Raw genomic sequence first — 26184 nt, forward strand, 5'->3', positions numbered from 1 at the left:
ACCTCTACTGGTAAAGGTTTTTGAAGAATAATTTTTTCCTGTATATCTGTATTTACTTTCCAAAGTACGTAGAATAAATTTTAAACATTGAATAATGAATCTCAGAAGATGGATTATTGAGGATCCCGTGAGTTGCAAACAAAAGTTGATAGTAGAAAAAAAATAAGCTATTGAACCTTTTTTTAAAAAATTTTTTTAGAAAACCCTAACAGCTAAAAATAACAATTTATATGTCCTGGTTGGTATTTGAAACACATTTCTCTTTCTCTTGCAGGCAAAAATCTTTACACAAATGAATATGTAGCAATCAAGCTGGTGAGTAGTTTTGTGGTTTTTAAAAATTTCTGCATAGTGAAGGTTAACCAACAAGACAATTTTTTGTAGCATCCATCTCTCAAATTTGACTGAGTGGCATAAAATAAAACTTTACAATAGAAAGGTCTTGCTTTGATTGGCGCTCGCTGTCTCTCTCTCTCTCTCTCTCTCTCTCTCTCTCTCTCTCTCTCTCTCTGTGTGTGTGTGTGTGTGTGTGTGTGTGTGTGGTGTGTGTGTGTTTGTGTGTATTTCAAACTGGAAAACAAACTTGCAAAATTGATTGAATATATTCCTTCTCCTACATTGTAATTTAGTGAAACAATCCACCATTAAAAAAATCAGTTCAGTCTGTTTCATTATTTTGTGTTTTATAGGAACCATTAAAATCTCGTGCCCCACAACTGCACTTAGAATATAGATTTTATAAACACCTCGGCTGCTCAGGTGAGATGTCTTTCTCCTAGGAGTTAAAATAAATTGTGGCAAAGGGGGTGTGGTGAAACTAGTACTTACCCAAGCATATATTTGAAAACCACAATTATCCTAGATACCAGAGGTGCAGTTTTTAGCAGTGATAAATGTAGCACATATAAACTCATCAGATGCAAAACAGGAGCCAAAGTAACATTTGCTGTTGCTCCAAAAATCTTCACAGTTGTATTTTTAAAGTAATATCTCTCCATGTCGCATTCATAAACTGATTTGAAACCTGGTGGCACCTTTGAAAAGTAGCTGGTGATTTGATTCAGTTTGTCCTAAACGGGGAAAAAAGAGTAACCTATCTTAGAGGCCATCTACGTAGCTCTATAAGCCATCATCAAATTTAATGAATTGAATTCTGCCCATGATGTAGCTCTTGTCAAGAATGACTGCACTGGCATAGGTCTAATTCAAAACTCGGGGTTCCCCAACTCTTTTGAAAAGGAAAGACCAAATGAAATGTGTTGATGGAGAAATTTGGGATATGTTTTTCTAGAACTTTTATTTGCGTGGCCCACACCAAAGCGGTGGTTTTGAAGGGTTTTTTTTTGTGATATCCTCTTGATATAGCGTAGTTGTTATTATTATTATTTTGTATTTGTTTCAGTTGAAGGCTTCCCACAGGTATTTTATTATGGTCCATGTGGAAAATACAATGCCATGGTACTGGAGCTCCTTGGTCCAAGTCTGGAGGATTTGTTTGACCTCTGCGACAGAACGTTCACTCTGAAGACTGTCTTAATGATAGCAATTCAGCTGGTGAGTAAAGGAACAGTTTCACGTTTGGGTAAACATCCTCCCTTCTTCCAACATAAAACATTTCCAATTACAGTACAGTACAGAAATAGTTGCAATTACAGCCTTCTTTTCTTGGCTCTTAGGCAAACTTTTCTTACAAGTTTATTTGATTTTATTTAATATTGAATCAGCAAAGAGTTTCCAAAATGGAGCTCAAGCAATCAAGCTTAGTTTGATTACAGGTGATTTGTGGCTAAGATTTGTGGCTGCATCAAATGAGTGTTATGAACAGAAATCAGATTATGGGTTATGGCTTTCCAACTGTTCACTGGGGACTGTTAGATAGTTTGGGGCATGTCGTGGCCTTTTCTTGGTTCATTTGATATAACGGTATAGGACAAAAATTTAATCCAGCATCTTTAATGAACAAAATGCGCAAGCCAGAACAATTTCTTTGTGTTCTTTACAAGGTAGCTTCTTAAACTGCTTCTGATCTACCTAGCTTATATTTTCCATTTCCTTTAGCTAAATAAAGGAATGCATTTTCACTATGGCAAAAAAGCATCTTGGTATAGAAAGCTAGTAGGTATTTTCATAGCTAGTGAACCAGTTCATGTGAACTTTAATTCAAAATCCTAGTCCTGAACACTTAGCAAAGGATTTTTAAGAGATCTAAGAGATCAGTGATCTAGAATAACTTACGGTTCTGTCTTTTTCTAGATTACTCGAATGGAATTTGTGCACTCAAAGAATCTCATTTATCGAGATGTCAAGCCAGAGAATTTTCTCATTGGCCGGCAAGGAAATAAGAAAGAACACATCATCCACATAATAGACTTTGGATTGGCCAAGGAGTACATTGATCCTGAAACCCAAAAACATATACCTTACAGAGAACACAAGAGCCTTACTGGAACAGCAAGATATATGTCCATTAATACACATCTGGGCAAAGGTTTGTTCGGTATAATATGCTGCATTAACTGGGCTGTTTATATCACGCAAACATGCTTGGGAGCTGTTAATTTTCATATTGTGACTCTCTTTAAAATTAGCAATATGACTTTGGCATGCATGCAATAAATATGACTTCAAAGAAGTTTACATTACTAATGCATGTCCTTGCATAGATGTTTATCAGTTGGGATTGAGCTAGTGAGCCAGCATTTTCAAAATTGTTGTCTACTAGGAAATGAGAATTACTAGTACTGTTATTCAATTTTTCCTATTTGTCTCCTTCTGCAAGCAAAACATACCACAGTAGCTTCTTCTGCCATTATTCGTTGTGACACGTGAATTGAAATATCTTGCTTTTCCATACATTAGGAATAAAACAAAACAAGGATAAATCAGGCTTTTCAACCTATTTATATTAAGAGAGGAATAAGTCAGGTGTACGCATTACCCCCAAAAATAAAATAAAATAAATCTGAGCAAAGGTCAGAAACAGTGAGAGTGCCAAATGTCTGGAGAACTCCAGATTGTCCAGCTTAGTTTGAACACAGATGTGTGTTCCATTTGAACGTGAGAATGGCCATCTGGGGAATGTGAATAATAATACTGTTGTTGTACATGTAGAACAAACCTTTACTAAATCAGTAATTTCTCAGGCTCCTTGTAGATACGTTGCTTATGTATCTGCATATTTATGTATGTCTTACTGGAGTTAATTACTAGGAATGTAATTACTAACGTAATGTGATTAAACTGTTAGAGCAGTGTCCTGTTCTCTTGCATGTTTTAGAACAGAGTCGACGAGATGACTTGGAAGCGCTTGGACACATGTTCATGTATTTCCTTCGAGGCAGTTTACCCTGGCAAGGCCTTAAGGTAGATGCTAAAATGTGTGCTTAATCAGTTGGGTTTGGGCAGATAGCTTCTGTGTTCATTAGGTGCCTCTTCTGACAATTTATTTTTATTTTCATCCTTTGGAAAGAATGTCTCACTGTCAACATCCAGGTTTTGCCCCACCTAATTTGATTTATTTGATTTGTTACGGTTGGCCATTCTAGAAAACTCTGGGTGGCTTACAAAATCCCAGAAAAGTAAAACCCACCCACTCCACAACACCCTATTAAAACGGTTGAATGATCATAATTTCCCCAGCAAGTTAAAAGGGAAGATAGTGTACAGAAAGTGGACCAATTTTATTTTATTTTGCAGATGTGAAAATTTAAATTACTCTTTTGTGTGTGTGTGTGTGTGTGTGTGTGTGTGTGTTGGTGTTAAAAACAAAACTTACTGAGTTATGGTGCAAATAAAGATGTATCAGATGACACGCACGGACTTAGTTAAAAGCTTGCCAAACTTCTGTAACTCACTCAAAGATTGTTTCTCTGGTTCCTTCGTCTGATCTTCTTCTCCAGGACCACATCCTACATATTACGACACAATAATAGTTTTTTAAAATTGGAATCTCTGCATTTCACAGGCTGACACACTGAAAGAGCGATACCAGAAGATTGGGGACACAAAGAGGAATACTCCGATTGATGTTCTCTGTGAGAACTTCCCAGGTAAATTTCAGTTCTGGTAGCTTATCGTTTCTGTAAATTACTCCTTGAAATAAGAACTATCAAGACAGTGATTTTTAGAAAGTAGCTAGTATCGAAAAATATGCTAGTATAAAATATATGCGCATACCTGGAAACCATAGTTTAATACATGGCTATCTTTAGAGCTGGCCACAGATTTCAATTACATTTAAAAATCTGACTTTTTTTTTGATCCTGTATGAATAATTACTTTCAAACTCCTGACATCTCAAATGCTTATATTAACTAGGCAGATCTTATCAAGGTTTATCAGGTTTGTGACCACTTGGCACATTTTGCAATCCGCTTCCCATTGGATAAAATGTTTTTACAGTTGGCTTACAGCCACACCCCTAGGTGTTTCCATCATCTGGCAGGCTGCAGTGAATGGTTTGTGCTGCCTAGGCTAAAAGCAGCAGATTTGATATGCTGGCTGGGGGATTCTGGGAGCTGAAGTCTACAAGTCTTAAAAGTTGCCGCAGTTGGACACCCCAAGTATAGATGATACACTTGGATTAAAATACATAGCAGGTTCTAGGTGAAATGCTCAAAGCCTATTCTCATTGGAGCAAACAGGTAAAAGGCATTCTTGATGCGTCTCTTAAGATATTTTCATAGCTTCTGATTCTATCAACCTTTGTGCCATGGGCCCTGAAAAACATAGTTGGTGTAATTCCAGTCTTATCGTCCCAAGTTCAGTTCTGCATCTGCCAGAAGATGGCTTCCCGGTCACCGAATTTGAAACTGCGTGTGAAACTGCTTTCTAAAATTGGAAACGTGAAGTTCTATCAGCTTACTTCAGTTCTTTTAGAAATAAAAGAAATAATAATAATAAAAGAAATAATCCCTGACAGAGCCTTGCCTATCTCTGTTCTGAATCACCTGGCCTTTTTATGACTTGGACTTTCTGCTGAGTTCAACCCTTTCAGTCTGGGCTCAACAACCCATCGGTGTAATAAATTCACAATGTATGTAGGTTATAATTTGCATCCCAGCAGCACTCAGGCTATTTAAAGCGAGCAGACTGCATCTCCTCCTTTATCAACCCTGTGTGTGAGTGTGAAGATACACCTGCATTAAAACCCATTACGTCTGTAAATTTCTGCTTCAGCTTGAGTTTTTGAAGTGACCATAGCTTACGTATTTGACCTTTTTACCCACCAGTGCGTTTTAATAGTTCGGAGAACGATACTAATAAAAACAATCGTTCCAGAGCTGGTGCCTACGAATTGTTTTTGCCAGTTAAGTCTTTTTTTTCCTGTCTCCAACTATTTCAGTTATGTACTTAAGGAAGCCCCTTAGAAAACTGTGGCTTGGTCGCCCATCCACGCCACAGATTTGTTGACCTCACCTGCCTCTGTAAACTGACTATTTAGGGGGTTTAATCTGAGCAGGAGGTAACGCTGAAATGTATTCTGCTTCTACTTCTTTCTGAACAGATTGTCTGATGTTGCTTCTTCCTAATTCCCTTTAACAGAGGAGATGGCCGCGTATCTTCGTTACGTCAGACGGTTAGACTTCTTTGAGAGACCCGACTACGATTACCTGCGAACGATTTTCACAGAATTATTTGAAAAGAGGGGATTCACCTTCGATTACGTCTACGACTGGGTTGGCAGACCAATTGTAAGTTGCAATCCTGTGCCATCTGCTGTATCTTCCAGAGGTCTCTCTTTAAAAGCCAGTTCGACCGAACGTCACGGTCTCGTTATTTGGAAAGCAAGATCAAGACTACCTGTGCAGGTAGTCCAGACGTGTCAAACTCGTGGCGTCACATGACGTCGCACAACGTATCGGGACGGTTTTGCCATTGCCAGCAATGGAGTGGGCACGGCTTCCGGATGACGCATCCGGCCTACAGGCCGGCAGTTTTACACCCCTGAGGTAGTTCTTGACTTAACAATTCATTTAGTGACCATTCGAAGTTACGACGACGCTGAGTAAAGCAACTTACGGCCATTTTTTCACAGTTGCAAGCTTTGCAGCATCCCCATGATCACGTGATCAGAATTCAGATGCTTGCCAACCGACTTGTATTTATGATGGTCGCAGGGTCCCAGATTCACACAATCCCCTTTTGCGACCTTCAGACAAACAGCCAACGGGGAAGCCCGATTCGCTTACCAACCAGGTTACTAACTTATCAGCTGCAGTCATTCCTTTAACAACTGTGGCAAGAAAGGTCGTAAAATGGGGCAAAATTCATTTAAGAAATGTCTCACTTAATGACTGAAATTTCGGGCTCAGTTGTGGTTGTAAGTCGAGGACGTCCTGTGCTTTGTTGGGAACTTTCCAGCGAACCGAGGTGTTCATACTTATATTTTTCTTTTCAAAAGGTCACCCCCACCTTTTGAATGGGGGAAGTGTCACCTTGTTTTGTTTTGATTGAATGGGATGCACTCCTGTCTATGTTTTATTTTCCAGCCCACTCCGGTGGGACCCATGCATGTGGAATCGGGACCCTCCGTGATCAGAGATCCCCATTTACATCGGGATCGATCCTCAGTACAGCCTTACCGAAATCAGGTTGGTTCACCTTATGCCTTAATGCTTTAAAAATGTGCCTCTGTAGTTAATCCCTGGTGGGACCGCTAGAAAATCCAGGGCTGTCACTGGCCTTATTAATACCGCCCTTCCTTTTTCGTCTGGGAAGCTTTCTCTTAACAACTCTGCTATGGCTTCTTTTGAGGGAGGGGTGGATACGTCTACGAGAGTAGAAAATACTCAGGTCTCCGATGCTAGTTGGAAGAAACGACAGTGCGAGAACGGAGACCCGCAGATCGTAAAATAGGGCAAAACTTAACTTAGCACGTGTTCCGCTTAGCCACATAAATTTGGGGCTGGATTGTGGTCGGAAGCCGAGGACTGCCTGCGTATAGATTTCTTCTCTGATTTCAACGGCAGGGAATGCACTTCCGCCTTTGCTGCCTTGTGCCTTTAGGCAGCCTCGTCAGAGGGAATATTTGATGCCCGAAGCGCTTTGCTTCCCTGTCCCCCTGGAGCTTCTTCACGTGCTTGCTTGCTTCCGGCTCACTTTTTTGCCTTCCCTCTTTGCTCTCTTTGCTTCCCTGCATGCTGATACCTGGGCAGCCTGTGTCCGAGCGCAGAGGAGAATGGGAAATTCCAGCAGTCCGGCAGGCCAATACTTTGTTTCTGACCTCTCACTTGGCTACCGAACGGCATGGGGGATCTGTCCAGGTATTGCTCTTTCCCCCCCCCCTTCCTCTCCCGCGCAGCTTTTGGGCCGTCGCTCCTTGGGCATGTGCCGGGTGCCCCTCCGTCTTTGAGCTGCACCGTTTGGCTTCTGCTAGAATGATGGGGGTGGGCGGGCATGACATCGGAAGCGTGCGAATGCCCAAAGACTTAGAACTTAAGTGCTATATTATTGCTATATTTAATTTAATTTAATTTAATTTATTAATATTTCTATACCGCCCTTCTCCCTGAGGACTCAGGGCGGTGTACAGGGCAAGAATAAAACACAGAAATATACAAAAATTAAAAGATAATTAAATGCATGCCCGATTAAAATACAATTGATACATAGTAAAAACCCCAATAAAAATGATAAAAAACCCCACCAATCCCCCCTCAGGCCAGGCCGGCTTGCTCGAGCAAGTATGTTGCCATGTGGATTCTTGAGGAGAGCGTTTCCCAATCCAGACATCTTCCACAGATGTGGACTTCAGCGGGATTCCCGAGGGAGACCAATCTGGCTGGTGGAGAAATCTTGGAATTAATCCACATCTGGAGGTGGCTCAAACGGGGGAAAGAGTTTTAGGCAGAAGCTAGAACACAAAAGGTTTTGTCCAAATCCGCCTTCCGTGCACACTTTTCCTCCTCCTCGTGGAAGGAAGGCCACGTCTTGCGTCATACAGCACAGGTAGCCCTCAACTGGCGGTCATTTAGTGACCGAAATTACAACGGCACAGAAACAAAAGTGACTTATGACCGTTTTTCACCCTCACAACCGTTGTAGTATCCCCCGGGGTCACGTGATCAGAATTCAGACGCTTGGCAACTAATTCATATTTACGACGGTCGCAGTGTCCCGGGGTCACGTGATCTCCTTTTGCGACCCTCTTGACAAGCAAAGCCGAGGGGGGAACCAGATTTTCTTCACAACCTTACCAACTGCAGTGATTAACAACTCTGGCAAGAATGGTTGTAAAATGGGGCAAAACTCACTCAGTAACTGTCTTGCTTAGCAACAGAAATGTTGGGCTCCGTTGTGGCGGTACGTATCTTACCGATCCTTCCGATTTCAAACGATTCGCGCTGTAGTCAGCTTAAAAATTAGCTCCCTTGCCCCTTGCAGGATTGCATGTTGCCAGTCAAATACTTATTAAGGATCTTTTGCACAAAAAAAGATCAACGCGTTCAGACCTAAGCATGGAGCAAAAAACCCTCCTCCGTGATCTGAAACCGCTTTCTCTTTTCCTTCCTGGCACTCCGCTGCCAGAATAACTGGTAACGTGATTTTTCCCCTTTGGTGCCATTTGTGAGTATCGCACACTTGGCTTCCTGATCAACAGATGTGCCAAGATGGAGGGAAAGAGGGCTGCGAGAGAGAAGCAGGGTAGGGTTGATAACCGACCTGAGATGCTCAAGATGTCTTGTTTTAGGCCAGGGGTAGGCAACCTCGGCTCTTTTATGACTCATGGACTTCAACTCCCAGAATTCCTGAGTTAGCTATGCTGACTCAGGAATTCTGGAAGTTGAACTCCATGAGTCATAAAAGAGCCGAGGTTGCCTACCCCTGGTTTAGGCTGTCTTTGATGCAGCTTTCACACACACACACACACACACACACACACACACACACACACACAGAGGCCTTATTAACAGGGTTTTGTTTGTTGGTTTGTATTCCTTCCAGGTGGTAAGCTCAACCAATGGTGAGTTGAATGTGGAAGAGCCAGCAGGAGCACCCTCCAATGTGCAACTTGCAGCCCGTACTGAGGTGGAAGTAGTAGAGGAAGCTAAGTATGTTTGCTGTCAAGCAAGGTTTATCCCTGCATCCTCTCCGTGTAAAATATGTCGGTGTGTTTCCAGGCTTTGATGTACCTGTGCCCATTACGTGTGGTCAGATCCTTCCCCCCCCCCCGCTTTCCTTCTTGCATGGATAAACCATGGCGTTGCTGGGCGCAGCTTCTTTTCCCTTGGGCTGTCCAGGTCATGCTACTTCTGGTCGATGCATGTGCTGCAGTTATGACGAGGGGATTCAGAAGAATTTGCAACTGGCATGTGATTCCCCAGGAGTTAAGGCTGTAGCTTTTGGTCCTGTAGGCACTTTTTAACAATTTCAGTTTCTTTTGGGATGACGTGTTCTTCTCTTTAGAGACCCGTGTGTCCTCTCCTCCTCCATTCCCAGTCTTCTTCTGAAAATTGGAAGTTCTGTTGTGCTTTAACTCCTCTTTGAAAAGAGAGGATTTTGTGTCCGATAGGGAACTTCTTCTGGCTCCTGGAAGTTGTGAGTTATTTTTGCCTGCAGCGGGATTTATTTTGCCTCTGCTAGAAGTCTTGACCATTATTTTCATCTCTACCATCCAGGGCTATTGTGCATGATTTATCAGCACTGCAGGAACCATGATACGGAGCTTCTCCCCCCCTCCACCCTTATTTCTCCTTCTCCGTAAGGGAGATCAGAACATACTTGGTTAATTACACTGAGAAGAAGATTCCTCAAAGACTTAGCAGTGCTGTTTGTCTTGCCTGACTTTTATCTTGTGTTGAGACTTTGAACAGTCTTTCGAGCCATCATAACAAAATTTCTGTAAGTTTTACGACAGACGTGATCCTCTTTGCTAGGCTAAAGGTGAACTTCCAAATGTTCTTTCCAGAAAAGCAGGTTGTCTGTGCCTTAAGTTTGATTACGCTTCAGGTTCTGAAGCCCCAGCTAAGAGGAAGTAATTGCCTCTAAAAATCTTTTCAGAAACAGTTTTATCGCTTTGCAAACATTTCCACCTTCTCCCTTAAGAAGAAAAAACAACTCTATAACATCTTTGAGCTTGGGAGAATTTTAAGGTTTTTATTTTAATAAGCACAAGTATCCTTATGACCAAAAACATGGTCTTTGATTTGCTTTTCCAGTTGATAGCTTTGTCACCCAGCAGGTGGTCAGTGACTTCCTAGGGTTAAAAGGGTGGAGATGGGAAGGAGAGATTAGGTTAACTTTTAAAAATTAATTGTATTTCTACAAAGTGCTGGAAGATTCTTCAGCAGTTTAGCAGCAGGGTTGTTTTTCCCCCCAGAAAATGTTACGGAAATGAGCTAATCTTTAGCCCTTAAGAAAGTCTGTTTGGGCCATAGCATTAATAAAATGGCCAGAATAACTCTTCTGTATCTACTAAGCAAAGCTAGACCATCATCTTTGCGATACGGCCAGTCAGGCTGAAGGAATATGCACTCACTACTTTACTCCCGGTTCTCCTCATCTCTGGAAGTTGACTTAGAGCAAATCCCACTCAGTTCCAAGAATCTTTTATTCCCAAGTAATTGGACCTAGAATTGCATGTCATGGACATTGTCCTCGAAAACGTTACGTCCTGCTCCAGTATCATGGGAGGAGTTTTCTTCTAGGATGGAAGAAAATTAGGATTGTCGGATCTGGATGGCAAAACAGCTAACAGAAAACTGACTCTGGTCATTTGGATATTTGCAGCTCAGAACTGAAAGCTGTAATTGAAGTGGAAGCTAAGGGAAATGTTAACGTTCCTTGGAAATCACAATTGTTCTCTGCTCTTGTTGATGTTTGTGGCACAGTGCCCCCCCCCCCCCCCCGCGGAACCAAACCTTCCACGGAAGTGGTACTTCCAAGGTTTATTCTCAGTGATCTCAGGGCAATCATTATTTCCAAGATGGCTCTCAAGTCAGCCAACACTCATAATGCCTTGAATCAGCTGAGAGTCCAGTTTCATCCTAGGTTTTCCAACTTCCTTTGATTTTTGCCAGGTCAGCCTCTTTAAAACCACTTGTTGACAGCGTTTCCAGAAGCATCTTCCAATCTAACCAAATGTCAAGTTGCATCTTTATTCTTAGTGATCGGTCTTATGTCGTAGTGCTATTCCATTATTGTCCATCAAAGCACGAACGCGTTTGCATCTGGACCTTCCTAGGGAGTCTCTTTAAGACTTTTCTTTTCCCAAGAGTATTTTCCAGCCCAGCAGAAATCCTCTTGCTCTCATTTTCCAGGGCCTCACTGAACACATCCCCCCCCCCGCCGCTTATAATCATCCCTGGGGCTCTGAAAGGATGGCCTTTGGCTATTGCAAATGCTTCTTTTTGTCCGTCTCAGAAATGCCCATCACGGTATCTCTCTTCCTCGGGGATTACAGGAGGATTAGGTAGAACCAGAGTCGGGAAAGTAGATGGAGCTGGTGAGGACCTCAGATCCGCAATGCACGTTTGCATGAACTGCCGTGACTTGCTTCCATCTTACTCTGAGCTAATGTTTCCTTCTTTCGTTTCTGTGTTTTTATTTTTCTTTCTTTCTTTCTCCTCTCACTGTCTGTTGTAGCTGCCTGAAAATGCTCAACTTGTGGTGAGTCGCGCTCTCTGGTTCACGTGCAAGGGGGAGTGAATCAGACTGGGCTGTGCTTAGCCAAAGCAAAGCGAAATTGATGGGTAGGGCAGTGCGGATAGCTAAGAAATGGCCTCCGTAGGGCAAGGCAGAGAGCTTGGTGCCCAGATTGGCACATTGGCGGCTTCTCTCTCTTTATAAAAAGAGATTGTGGCGGAGTGTTTTGAAAGCCTGAAGGCATCTTCAGTTTGTCCCCAGAGGTGTTGAACTATCTTGGTTGTTTTTTTTCCTAAGCAGTTCGTTTGCCAGGGGTATACATTTTCTATACATTATTGGTTAAAAAGTGTGTGTTATTAGCAGTTTCGGAAGCTTCCATTGTTTCGTGAAAGATTTGGGCATTTCCAACGCTAGGGATCTGTATTATGAGAATAGTCCTACTTTTGTCCCAGAAACCATCATCTGCTGTCTAAAGTAGAGCTAAATTCCTTTTCCCCACACGTGGAGCCACCTACAGGCAGTCCTCAATTTACAACAGTTCATTTAGCAACGGTTCACAGTTACTACGGCAGTGAAAAAGGTGACTTAAGACCGTTTTTCACACTTAACGGCCGATGCACCATCCCCATGGTCAGGGGTAGGCAAACTTGGCTCTTTTAGGACTCGTGGACTTCAACTCCCAGAATTCCTGAGCCAGCTACGCTGAGGGGAAAGGGAGAGGTTTCCAAGCTGAGCCACGCTGGCTCAGGAATTCTGGGAACTGAAGTCTCCACGAGTCCTAAAAGAGCCAAGGTTGCCCACCCCTGACCATGGTCATGTGATCAAAATTCAGATACTTGGCAACTGACTCACATTTATGACGGTTGCAGCGTCCCATGGTCACGCGATCCGTTTTTGCGACCTTCAGACAAGCGAATTCAACAGGGAAGCCAGGTTCCCTTAACCACCATGTAACTAATTTAACAACTGCAATGATTCACTTAACAACTGCAGCAAGGAAAGTCATAAAATGGGGCAAAACTCACTTAACCAATGATTCCACTACACCAGTGTGTAGCTTGGTAAAAAGTACATAGCATATGAGTATCCTTTTTTTTCCTGGGGGGAGCCCTTCTGAAAAGAATATCTTTTGGGCTTTCGCTTCCCACAATAATTCTTAAGTACTTCAAAAGTGCATCATGCCAGAGTATGAATTTTCAAGGCTTAACAATAATAATAATAATAAATAATAATAAATAATAATAATAATAATAATAATAATAATAATAATAATAATAATAATAATTTATTTATTTATTTATTTAGATTTATATACCGCCCTTTCCCGGAGGACTCAGGGCGGTTTACAGGGTATTTAAAAGAAAATCAATACAAAAGTTAAAACAGATTAAAAAAGATTAAATGAATCCCTGAGAAAAAATAAAAACCCAGTTAAAATTAAAAATTAAAAAATTCTCAGCCTGGGCCAGAGAGCTCGAAGAGCCAGGTCTTCAGGTCTCGGCGGAATGAACGGAGGTTGGGGGCAGTCCTCAACTCCGCAGGCAGCTGGTTCCAAAGGGCAGGCGCCCCCACTGAGAAGGCCCTATCCCTGGGTGTTACCCGCCGGCAATCTTTAACCGGCGGCACCCTGAGAAGACCCTCCCTGTGGGAGCGCACTGGACGAAGGGAGCTTGATGCTGGCAGCAGGTGTTCCCTCAAATATCCCGGACCCAAGCCATTTAGGGCTTTATAGGTCATTAATAATAATAATAATAATAATAATAATAATAATAATAATAATAATAATAATAATATTGGAAGGGACCTTGGAGGTCATCTAGTCCTGGGGCTCCCTCATTGGAAACATTCTGTCTGAGGAATTTTAGGCTAGCAGGGGAGTGTTAGCCTCCAAAATAATACTTGCTTATTTTGCCTCATGAGGAACTTTGCCCGTGCTTTTAGAGTTTCAGATGTGGTGATGGAGGAAAGAGACTAATTATGGGGAGTTTTGAACCCCAAACTGAATTAAGGCTTGTAAAGTTTCCCTGTCACACACCAGCTGTTTTGGCCGAGGATTTCTTTCTCGAAGATGGACCACGAACAGTCCCATCTTCTGTCTTCCCTTCCCCGTCCCCATCCCTACTCCGTTTCCCTTCCCATCCCAATCCAAGATACGATTCTGATCCCCCAGCTTATCCCTTCGGCCAGATTCAATTATCCATCCTGGAACTGGGAATACTCCTGTGTTTGAGTGACCTCACTTGCTTTTCTTTGAAGCACGCGATGGCAGTTCAGACAACCACTGAGCCTCGTCAGCTTTAGCTTGTTTTCCCCACCGAGCGAGCCGGTCCTTCATTTTAAAACATCCTTGTTTCCCCCCCCCCTTTTGCACATGCCTGTTTAACTGCGTACCCATAAATGGCCCGAGGGATGATGAAAGTTCTGAGGTGACCAGCATTAGTCACGGCCGTAATCTAAAAGGAACTCGCCTCTCTGGTTTGGTGTAGGATTTGGCATTTTAAGGAATTTATTTGGCCATCAGTGTCCTCTGTGGCAGTGGCCCCCAACTTTTTTCGCCCCAGGGACCGGTTTCGTGGAAGACAGTTTTCCCACAGAAGGAGGGGGTGGGGAGCATGCAACCTAGATCCCTCACATACAGGGTTTACAGTCGGGTTTGTGCTCCTGATGATCTGAAATGGAGCTGGGGAGCAGCTGCAAATATAGGCCAAGCTTCGTTCGCTTGCCTGCTGCTCGCCTCCAGCTGTGAGGCCCGGTTCTTAAGAGGTCATGGACCGGTCCCGGTCCTTGGCTCTGTGGTTGGGGACCCCTGCTGTACGGGACTCCTGTGACTTCCCTATCTATATTTTTTTCCACACCAAGCATCTCAAGATGCGTCAGATGCTATTCCTGATAGACCCCCGACCTTGGAATTACTTCTCAGGCAGTTCTGTTAAATGCTTTTGTGCCACAGATCCTCATCTTTATCAAGCTATGGATATAGCTTATCCCTGACAAAAGCCACAAGTAGACTTACGGACTCTTCTTCAGTGAAAATAAGCAACAGATAACTCATTGGCTAACCCACGTTTTCTGTTTCCGTACACTTGCAAAAGAAATGCTTTCCTTCTGTCTGTTTTTTTTAGATTGTAAGCCCCACGGGGTATGGAGCTATCAGACCTGTCCTTTGTGATATGCTTGGTTGGTGCTACAGAAAAATAAAATAAAGACAGTTTTGCAGAAGGCCCTGCCTGTGTTCACCTATATGCAGCTGAGAGTGGTTTCTTAGTATCACAGCCTCTATCAAGATTTGCTGGGCCATCTTTGTGTGCAAAATAAATATTGAATCATAAAATGCCAAAGAGCGCCACGTAATGCCAGGGTTGTCATTGGGATGAATGTTATATTACATACATTTTTATTGATTTATTAAATTTATATTGCCGCCCATCTCACATATGTGACTTTGGGTGGTGTGCAATAAAAGAAGCCAATAAGCAGCATAAAACAATACTGTGCAACAATTTAAAAACATTTTTTTAAAAAAATAACAGTTAAAACGCATATAAATAAGACTTGGAAAAATAGATCAACAGGCCATCAACACTTGTGTGTGCTCTCTGCTTCCCTGGGACCTCCAAGCCTGTTATTTTATTTTATTTCTTAAATTTATTTGCCGCCCATCTCAACCACAAGGTGAGTCTGAGTGGCATATAGAAGCAAGTTCTTTCTCTGTGCCTGCTTCTGAAATGCTCTGTTTAGCACTTCAGGAAAAAGTTTAGAAAGGTCAAAGGCCTGAGGGAATCATGAAGACCAAAGAAATGGAATCCATTATTTTTAAATACAACATGTCTCCAAAGACATCAGCCCGGGGGATTTTGTTTTCGTTTTGTGTTTTCTCTCTCTCTCTCAAACTTGGTAATTTTAAGACAAGGGGACTTTTTGACTCCCAGAATTCTGGAAGTTGAAGTCCACCCATCTTAAAGCCTGCTAGCTTATTCCAAAGCCATGGAGTTTAACCATATCTACACTGAGTAGCAGTGGCTGTCTGTGTTTGAGGCAATATTTTATAAGCGCTTCTTGGGGATGTCAAAACGTGAACTATATGTTCTACCAGTGAATAACCCTCATCAGCCAAAACTCGTTCTTTACACTTGCTGGGATATTTGGAGAGCATGAGGTTGGGAAAAGATGCTGAAACATTGTGGTAATTGTGGGGTTTGCCCCTGGATGCACCCAGAATGCTGTGTGCGTTTGACATTCAGGAGTAAGTGGATCTGGCCATTTCATTTTACCCTCCCTTCTCCTCTACTTAAGACAGGGTTAAATCATGCTTGTAACGAATATCTAAAAACTCAACCCAGCATCCCGCAGACCTAAAAACCTATATAGGCAAAACTATAAAGATTCTTTTAGAGCACCTTCAGAACTTTACTGAGAAGCCTTTGAAAGCTTTTCCCCCTTGTGAAGGTGGAGCCAAATCTGGGTAAGGAATTGTGGTGTATTGTAATTATAAAGGCCCACCGTGAAAAGGCCAGGTGACTTGGGCAAGGCCTTCACCCATCACTCTTGACGGGCAGGCTCATGGAAGCAAAGACAGTCATTCTGCTGCCATTTAGAACCAAGGCCAAAAAAAAGTGTGCTTAAGACAAACTGTGGGCCAATAAAGCTGATTATTAGAAATAATTGCCCAGGGTTATATTGCCTGTTATGAACCTGGCTTTCCACCATGACACATTTTTGCACAGTCTCACAGTTTTCGTTGGAAAAGATTGGCTTGTTGGCTTCAGCCTCGCCGATTGCCCCAGTTCTCAGGAGAGTTTATTCAGTAGCGGTTTAGGGAAGGATTTTTTTTACAAGCTTTCTTTTTAAAGGGGGAAAGCCAGAGTTTGGTGCCCATCCCCATGTGAATAAATGATAGGCTGATACTGCGGAGCCCTTGCCATCTTAACGGTTGACCAGTATGTACCATTCCTCTCTGGAATGTGCTGTGGTTAATCCAGCAGGTTTTTAGGTGGCTCTTTCCTAAGACCGTTTTGCCACAGGGCTGCTGAAAGGACACCCATTTCTAGCAGTCTCCAATTCCCCCCAAATATACTTCCCGTGTTCATGAGAAGCCATTTCTGCCATGGTTGGTTGTGTGAACATACTCCTTTCCCAAACAACACCTCCTGGATACATTGGGCCAACGGCCGTGCTGTCTCTTGGTCGTTGCAGTCCCAAAGCATCTGGATGCTGTTGAGTTGAGCAAAGGCTAGCCTCAAATGAAAACCTTGAGTGGGGGAAATAGGTATGTTTAAAGAGACTCTTGCATGTGTGGTCCTTCCATGTGACTCTGTGTCTCTGCTTCATTTCATAGTGAATTGTTGCGTAGGTGAAGGCTTCCCAGATCCACTCCAGGCTTCTGATAAGAAACTGGATTGTCTCATTCTGTGAACCATCCATCCTGTCTCATCATTAAAGGAGGCCATCTGTGCAGAATAAGTCACCCTTAGTTTCCTGCATGCGCCTCTCAGGTTTTACCGACCGTCTTCCTTCACTTTGGTTGTTCATTTTATCATTAATTAAAAAGAAAACCTTGTCAAAACACTAGCCATGTCCCCTTTCTGTTTTGTTGTAGTTATTTTTTTTGTGAGGTTTTGTCCATAGACCGGATTACATGCTCTACATATTTTCCATCTCAAAACAATCAATCAACCAATCAGCTAATCAAGTACCTGAGGACATTTATTTTACATCTCAGTGTAATCTGGAGCAATTCTCCATATTCTCATAACCTAAACAATTGGTCAAGGAGCTAATTGTCTATGAGTTTTGGATAGGGCCATTTGGCTAAACAATTAGTACGTGAACTGAAAGAGTCGGACACCGCAATGAGAAGGTTGCTGTGTCCTCCCCCAGACCCTCCCAGCATCTTTTTTATTTTATTTTATAAAATTTATATGCTGCCCATCTCACTGTCCAAACCTCTTTTGTGAGGTTGATGCGTTCCAAGAGATACAGGACTTTTTGTGAGATTTGTTCTCTACCCAATTCTGGTGTCATCAGTTCTCAAGGAAAACTATCTTACGTAGCAGAAGTTGGTGGAAAGCATTTTTGTGGAATGGGTCTAAAGAAAGGTTAACAAATCTAATTTACACTGATTGACATTTTTCTAGCATACTATGTTTTCCATACTTTGGCTGGATTTTATTTAATGCATTGAAACGTATAATGGTAGTAATACCAGCAAGCTGTGGGGTTGTTGTTGTTTTTTTGTAATTTATCCCAGGGAGGCCAGGATAAAAGTATAGCCCAATATTCACCAATCTGCTGCCCTTCATCTCTGTTCAGTTATAATTCTGTCATCCTTATCTAAATGTGATAAAACTCCCATCACTTGCAGGACATCAAACTGGGAAACGGTGCTGTAGAACAGGGCTCCCCAACTTGGCAACTTTAAGACCTGTGTGGATTTGGCAACTTTTAAGACCTGGCTGGCTGGGGGAGTCCTGAGAAGAGTTGAAGTCCACAAGTTTTAAAAGTTGCCAAGGCTGGAGATCCCCGTTGCAGAAGAAATACGGAACCTGGACAGACAGATCAGATTTCATCCAGCAGAGGAGAAAGGCCATTTTTAGAGACCAAAGTTGAACCATTGAAGATAGTGAGAGACCACTTGGCAGTTCCAAGGAAGAAATTCAAATTAAATCTTTCTAACTATTTGTTCCAATAACTGATGGTATGCTTTGGTTTAGAAGGGTTTTTTAATGCATATTTTAATTGATGAAATTTGGATGTTAGAACCTTGGAATAAATGTTAATAATAAATAGGATATTAATTCTGTTTAATTAAGTGCTAAACAGAAATGACAGCCTGCTTTTTAAATATCGGAGCTTGTGCCTAACAGACAGTCACTTTTAATTTCCTTCTTTAAGGAATTGGAAGTACAAATATCTTTGATGAGAACACACTAGGATGTAAAGGATTCAGACAGCTAACATGTTCAGATGCCACCAGCCCAGGTTTACTACTTTACGTAACAGCAAATTTTAGGGTCATAATATGCATTGCGCATTCAGTTCCCTATTGAATAAAAGGGAAATTTGCTGTTACGTAAAGTAGTAGCAAGGTATGAATAAAACCAGGATGAAAAACATTCGTTCCATTAAAATGTAACTAAGGAGGAATTAGCAAACGTGGATTAATGATTTAATCTCCCAGTTTGAATGCATTTGTTTGTAATCAAGGAGGAAGAGGATTACAGCACTTAATCTCCATCTAATTTAGATTACATCAAGGGTTTGTTTCTCTGTATGTATGTGTATGTGTGTATGTGTGTGTGTGTATATATATGTGTGTGTGTGTGTGTGTGTGTGTGTGTGTATGTATGTGTCTCTGTGTGTATATATATATATATATTTCTAATGAGGAAAGAAGGACCTTTGGTTGAAATGACACTCCCAAAATTTCACCCAGGAGAACCCAAGTCCTTATTAGGCCAAACACTTCATCCTGCTTATTCTTAAATAATCCTCTCTAATCTCCCTACGAGCAGCTACCGTGAGCTTCTCCTGCCTGTGCTATGTGTGGATCTGTCCCGACAGCATCTCATGCAAAACGTCTTCATGCTTCTGGATCTCTAATTAGGCACTTCCAGCTTAAGAGCTTTGTGTGCTTGTCCAGGTTGCATTTTTTGAGGAAATGGGGGCTCGGACTGCTTTGGGGATGCGGTGGGTCTTTTGAATGAAAGCTAGCCTGTTCACCTTCCTGGCTGGTGTGAACGCAAGTGTGGAAAAAGATGGAGAAGTTGGAGGTTAGAGTGGATTGCGATAAGCTAGGGCAGTCCTTTAGAAAAAAAAGAAAAGAGAGAGAGCGTGGACGTGTGATCATCATGAGTGCAGACTGTCCGTTGTGTTAGGGGTACTCCAGTTTGACAGGAGAGGGTGGATGGGGGAGGGTGCCTCGCGTGCTTCTGAGAATGAAGAGGTTGGCTCCATCCTGTCTCGTGCGTGCGTCGTGTTTGAAGGAGAGGGGTTTCCGGGCCGGCCCTGGGACGCTGTATTGATTGGCTGTGTGTTCTTTGTGCTCCAGGTGCTGCTGCTTCTATAAGAGGAAACGGAAGAAGTCTTCTCAGCGCCAGAAATAACAGGTGTCTCCCGAAGGCATTTTGGGGTCTTTTGCCTACCTGCTGTTCCTGCCACGTCTTAATGAAGGGGGCTCCTGCTGGGGAAGGTCAAGAAACAAGGGACACTTTAAACCAAAAAGAGGGGGAGAGAGAGAGAGAGAGAGAGAGAGAGAGAGAGAGAGAGAGAGAAAGAAAAGAGAGAGAGGAGGGGGAAATTCCATAATAAACATGCAGGTGGATTCCCCAGATGGTCTCCCTCGTTCACTCCTCCTCGGTACCTGAGGCTCCTTTTGACGGAATCAGGAGAGCATTTCTCGCCCCCCCCCCGCCCCCTCCTTCCCACTCCAGGCACTGGTTGCCCTTGATGGAAGAGGAGGCTGGCTTCCTTCCTTTTCTGTACATCCCTTCAGTGAAAGGTGGGGGGGGGCATTCCTGGCGATTGTGCTTTGTCCCTCCTCCCTTTGGGTTCTCCACGTGCTTCCCCCTCCCCTCCCTTCCCCTCCCTTGCTGTTGTGAACCATAGGGCCAAGTGAACTCACGGCTGGGAGGGAAGAATGCTGCTAAAAGAGCCCAGGCTTCTCCTACATCATCCACACCCTGGGTTTCAACTCTCCCAGGTGGCCAAAGTGGGTTGACCTTTGGTGGTTGCCCATGGAGAGTGTCCCAGGCAGTAAGAAAGCAGTCGGGAGAATTGCAATCTACTCTTGTTAACAGTTGCCTTGATTTACTGGCCTGTCTCTTTTTTTTTCCCCTCCTTTTTTCTCCTATTCTCAGAATGATTGGAGAAAACTGTCCGTTCTAAACGAGCATAAGTTGTTGCACTTTTAATTTTTTATTATTATTATTACTGTAACACGATGGATGCATATTGCGCTCTGTCTTTGTGTGTTCTCTCCTCGTCGGCGTGAATGAGGCTAGCCCACACGCTCAGCTTCCACTCCTCTTCATACAGGCTGCCCGTCCCTCTTAGGATTCCACCAGGACCGCGGCCAAGTTCTTAACGGCCCGACGTTGCCCTTGCCGCTTACTTGAATTTTCCAGCTTCTTCTTGAACACCCCGGTTGTGGCTTTTGTCTCCGTGGTGCCTATCTTGACCGGCTTGAGATGGGAAAAAAACCTTTTCTGCTGGCAGGAGAAGCCAAGTCAGCTGGACTGAACTTTGGACAAGTAACCGTGGAATGAATGAGGCACTTTGGCCGTTTTAAGCAGAGCGAAGCTTGGCCAGAGAGAGGACACTGCCGTTGCCTTATACTTCTTCTCTGGTGCGGATTTTGCCCAGGTTTTCCAGTCAAACTCTACGGACTTTAAAAGAGGGTGTCATCTACACAGTGCCTGCAGATCTTTCAGTTTTTGTGGCCTGGGCCTGAGGTTGATTACACCTACCTGGATACGCAATGAGATCGATGTCAGACACGCAAATTGTTCGGGTTTTTTCCCCCCCTTTCTCCCAAGCAGTCTGGACTTGGGGGGCGCTTTTGAGAGAGGAGTTGAAAAGGAGCCTTCTTGAAAAGCCTCGGATTCACCTCCTGAAATCTGTCTCAAAGGCAACCCGACCCTGTTGATCAGCGACTGGTTTGGGGGCACTTGTGGGAGGGAAGCTCCCTTCAGAATCGTAGCGGGGAGAAGCAAGCAAGAGTTCCTTGTTTGCAGATGAAAGAACTGCTAGCGGGTGGGAAAAAAGCCACTGGATCCTAGAACAACTGGATTCCTGCTCATCTCGAATACTCTTTTCATGCCTGATGTTTTGTCTTGAGGTTAAAATCTCACCCCCACTTCTCTTTGCCGAGCCGTAGATTGCTGATCTTTTCCCAATTAGTGGCCCAGGACCCAGATTTTCAGTGATATTTGCGCATTCGTCCTCGGAGTTCTATCTTTCCCCACAAAATGGGGCGTAACATAGAAACGCAACTCATCATCCCCATCTTTCTTCACTGATAAGAGTTGAGAGTTTCTCCCTTGGCGGTCCTTAAAAATTAAATTTCTCTTGCCCATTTTGAAAATTTGCATCCTGAAAGTGAAATATTTTTACACTGAGCAAGACAGTCTAGGGCAGGGGTAGGCAACCTTGGCTCTTTTATGACTCATGGACTTCAACTCCCAGGAATTCTGGGATTTGAAGTCCATGAGTCATAAAAAGAGCCAAGGTTGCCTACCCCTGGTCTAGGGCCTAAGAATTTCCCCCCCTACAACTTGAAGCTTGCAAAAAGAGAGAGCTATGTTTTAAACTAAAAACAGCTTTGTTTCTAAATCCTCAGTAAATCTCTAGAATGAAATAGGGACTAGCGACACTCATCTGCTCTAGTCCGCTTTTAGGATCTCCTTTTGTTATAAGCTAATAATTCATTTAGCACAGAGCAGTACAAAATGGGGGGAAACCCCCCCCCCCAGTTCTCCATTGCTTCTTCGAAAATTGTAATATCAACACTTGGATCTGTAGCCTCCCCTTTCCAATGAGGCAAAACATGTTGGCTTCCAGTCGCGGATAATTTACTTCTGAACCATGTTGAAGAATGTAGGTGTCTTTCCCCAGAGTCAAGTCTATTTAACGGTGAGGATTGCTTTGCTTCAGGAGTTCTCGAATTCCTTACTAGCTTGACACACTTTTTCTGTCAGAACAGATATTTTGATATCTGTTTAGAAAATAAAGATAACGATATCCAGTTATCTCGAAAAAGAGCTTCTCACATATATGCATGTTCATCAGCTGTTGGTCATTTTGTCTTGGGGGGGGGGGAAATCAACCTCTGCTTGAGCCAAGAATCTTATTCTCAGACCTCTCCATATTCTTGAAGTTAGTAAAACTGTTTTATGGGTGTGATCACTCTTCTGACTTCCTTTTTTTTTAAAAAAAATATATATAAATAAGCTCAAATTGCTAATCTAGAAGAAGCTCTGCATGAATGTTCAAAATATGTACCTACATAGCACTGAGAATGACCAGCATCAGCATTAGAAAACTCTTCAACTTCATGGTTGCTTTGATAACTTCGCTCTCTTCCAGTTGTTACCCTTTTAACATAATTCAAACATGCCCTGAACCAGCAATGGGGCTTCCAGGGATGGTTGGTCTTCAACAAGGCCTGCCCATATGTTCCTAGGTCCAAAATCTGTGCTTCCGTTTCTTTCATGTACCACACCTTCTACAAGGGGATGAGCAAACGGCTGCTGCTTCTTCTTGATTCATAGCAGTCCATAGATGTGTCTTTCCCAAGGTTTGGTGAGCAGGTACTTTTTACAAAATGTAAGTGGGAGTTACCAGGGTGAGCCCCTAGCCTGTAGCTTAGTGTTGGGTGTGTGTGTGTGATAAACGTGCACTGCCAAATTTGTACTTTACCCGCAAGCGCAAAGCCATAATCTTTGCTTTCTCGAGATATTAACGAGAAGAGGAACAGTTTTATGCCTTGTCTTTCTTGGGGCCTCGAAGGACTGTACCAACTCCTTGCCTCTAAGGCTGCGACTTTTAATAGTTTTGAGTGTCAGTAACGGAGGAACGAGAGATTGGCCGCTTTCTGTAGGCCTTGATGTTGGCACGACCGCTAGCAATGAAAGGACTCAGTTGCAGATTTACTTGGCCTCCGCAGTTCTCCGAGCTGCGTCTGTGTGATGCATACCCCACAAGTAATCGGAAACAAACTTGTCTTTCTTCGAACTCATGTTTTTACTGTCCATGGAATTGTCTGTGAAGGGTGGAGAAATGTAAGTTGTACTGAAGTTATAGGAATTATATTAATGATACCAAGGATCTGCAGGTGGGCAGATCGCATTGCCCTGCAACTGCCCATGATCCTGATTTAGCCCAGCTGATGGTGGGGGCATGCTGAGATTTGTAATTCAGCTATTTCAAGAGGGCCCCCTGTTCTCTGTCCCTGCATGGCGTGATTGTCGGAAGGGGGAAAGCCTTCATTTTGTTCCTCTATTTGTACGCAGCAAGCCTTGAGTTTGAACGTGGGCAGCAGCCTTGGCTTCTATTTGCTTTATTGCCAAACGAGAAGAGAGGTTCTTCGCCCTGACCAGGACGCCTTTGCGCAGTAGACCCCTGTCTTTTCTCACCCGAGAGGGACATCGTGCTGAATCCCACGAGAAGGCCACCCTTTTCTCCCCAAGCTGCGTGTCCCCTGGCTCCTGGGACCAGCTCGGAGCTTAATATCTCTCCCCCAAAAATGTTGAGTGGGTGACAATCCAACCAGGCAGGAGTAGGAAGGCCTTGATATAACCTCTCTTCTCCTTTTCAGACTGTCTCAGGAATGTAATCGCTTCCCCCCACCCCCCGCAAAAAACCCCCCGAGATATTTCACCACCACCACCCCAACTGCGCTATTGCTGTATGACTTCAGGTGCTACCATGTGGAATTTAGAAGAGCAGTTGCCTTTTCCACTTAGGAAGCCCACTGGATGGGGGCAAAAGTGGGTTCTGCCATGAGCATAAAAGAAGGGAGCTAAGACTTTGGGCGTCTGGACAAGAACCAAATATCGCATCTTCTCCCAGCAGGGAAGTGTAGCCGAGTGGCTTGCTCCCATTGGAAACCTCGTGATGTATATTTTGTTACGTCTGTTTCTTTGACCTTCGTCGGCCGTCGTGCTTTTAAATCGCGGGATGGGGATAGCGAATGAGGGCAGCTCTTCTTTACTGTAAAGAAAAATCAGCTGTGAAAATCTTTTTGTTTCTTTTCTTTTTTTCTTTTTAAAGAAAAGTATTATGTGCACTGTTCCGATTCTTGTTAAAATGCCTTTTGGGGTTTTTTATTTTACTGGTTTCATTTGAAACACAGGATGCAATGTTTTACTGTCCTCTCATCATCCGTGTTCTGCAGTGGCCGCATGGTGGGGAACGTGAAATCTCTTTTCCAGATGAATGTCGGTTTGAAATGCATCTGAAAAGCAGGATAAGGGCTTATCTATACCGTGGGTGAAAAATTCCTTCCTTAAGCACTGGTGGGGTTTTATTGTGCCAGGAAATGGGTCTTGCTACTGTTCTTTCTGGTTCGCCTGTTTTAATGGGACATTGCAAGAAGTGTTGTGTACCTTGAATTCATTCTCCCCCTAATGGCACCATTTTAATGTAAAATAAAACATTGACTTTGCTCTGTTCATTTCTGGTCTGTTCATGGTTTTGCCACAGATCTTTGGCCCTGGAATTAACATCTTGAAATCAGAATGAAAACAAATGCCAGAGTGTGTTTCTTTATACTGGTAGTCCTTGATTTATGACAATAATTGGGATGGGAAATCCAGTTGTAGGTTGTTGCGGTCGTAAGTTGAGACTCTCACATGACCAGATCTGTTTTTTGACATTTTTTTTGGGGGGGGGGAGGTTGTTAAATGAATCGCCGTGAACAGTGAACGGGAAATAATTTTATAATTTTATGTATGATTGACTTGCGAGGCCGGTGTGTTGTGCAATTAGCTCACATGGTGTAACAAGATGGTGGGTTTGTTGTCACTTGAGTTTTGGTGGTGGGGGCATGAAGGGAGGCTCAGTCAATCTCAATGTATACATGGTTGTACTTTGACAATAAAGGTTCATTCAGTCATTCATTAGGCAAATCCATTCTTCTGAATGGGCATGTTTTTGCTGGAAACCAGCACAAAGCCAGAAATTGGCAACAAACCTCAAGAATGGCAGTCATAAATCATGTCGTCAAACATCATGCACGCCTTCTCAAAATGTTAAACCTCCTGTCTGCAGAGACCAGGTTCATTTTTCAAAATGGCTTAAGTGCTGCTGCTTTACTTGTATATATCAAACCTTTAAAATACTTATCTGCATATCAAGAGCTCAGCAACATTTATATAAAAGACTGCTGGAATTACCGGGATGTAATTGCTTGATCAAGCAAGCCCACTTTTGGGTGCTTTAAATCTTATCCTTGGATTTTTAGGTACCAGTGTTACACAAATCACTGTTTCCTAGTTTCTGTTCATATAAAATGCCAAAAGCCAGGTCAATCTTTTACCAAGCTTCTAACATTGATTCTCTTCTGGACGTAAAATATAAACCTATTCAGCAGTACCGTAGCAACCAGAGTAGATCTGCTTTATATTTTGGAGGTTAAGCCTACGGTTTGAATAATTAATATAAAGTTATGTAATCTGTCGATGAAGCATTACATGCCAGTCTTGATGATGCTCTGAAGCAGTGTTTTTCAACCTTGAAGTAGACTTCAACTCCCAGAATGCCCACAGCCAGCATGGCTGGCTGAGGAATTCTGGGAGTTGAAGTCCACCCATCTTAATGCAAGTCAAGGTTGAAAAATATTGCTCTAAAAGGGATTCAGTTCACCCTGGAGTAACTTCGGTCAAAAGCGTTATGGCCCAACCTCTTTGCGTCTATAGCCGGGTTTTCCTCCGGCGGATCTTGTCTTCATTGCACCCGCACAACAACCTTGCAGGTAGGCAGGGCTCAGAGCAGCAGCAGCTCTGCAGCTTAACGGAAGAAAGTCGAGCCGTGACCGCGTCCGCTGGCTATGCTGACCCCTGCAGGAGCGGAGCGGTAACGTTCCTCGCGCGCTCCTTTCTG

General features: G+C 43.2%; 1 protein-coding gene across 2 annotated transcripts in view; it reads left to right on the forward strand.

Annotated features, from left to right (window-relative positions):
• Positions 1–21697, forward strand: part of CSNK1G1 (casein kinase 1 gamma 1) — a 29574-nt gene extending 7877 nt beyond the window's left edge. Inside the window, exons 3-13 of one of the 2 annotated variants that reach the window (XM_083371064.1) lie at positions 275–315; positions 690–759; positions 1403–1554; positions 2254–2488; positions 3278–3363; positions 3965–4049; positions 5545–5693; positions 6492–6593; positions 8947–9053; positions 19634–19691; positions 20620–21697. In XM_083371064.1, coding sequence (XP_083227190.1) covers positions 275–315; positions 690–759; positions 1403–1554; positions 2254–2488; positions 3278–3363; positions 3965–4049; positions 5545–5693; positions 6492–6593; positions 8947–9053; positions 19634–19688 — 1082 coding nt within the window. In that variant the 3' untranslated portion in view covers positions 19689–19691; positions 20620–21697. Of the gene's footprint in view, positions 1–274; positions 316–689; positions 760–1402; positions 1555–2253; positions 2489–3277; positions 3364–3964; positions 4050–5544; positions 5694–6491; positions 6594–8946; positions 9054–19633; positions 19825–20619 lie in introns of those variants that run through there. The other variant, XM_083371063.1, reaches the window with a different exon arrangement.
• The last annotated feature ends 4487 nt before the right edge of the window (positions 21698–26184 follow it).

Source organism: Vipera ursinii (assembly GCF_947247035.1).
Source record: "Vipera ursinii genome assembly, chromosome: 11".
Lineage (NCBI taxonomy): Eukaryota > Metazoa > Chordata > Lepidosauria > Squamata > Viperidae > Vipera > Vipera ursinii.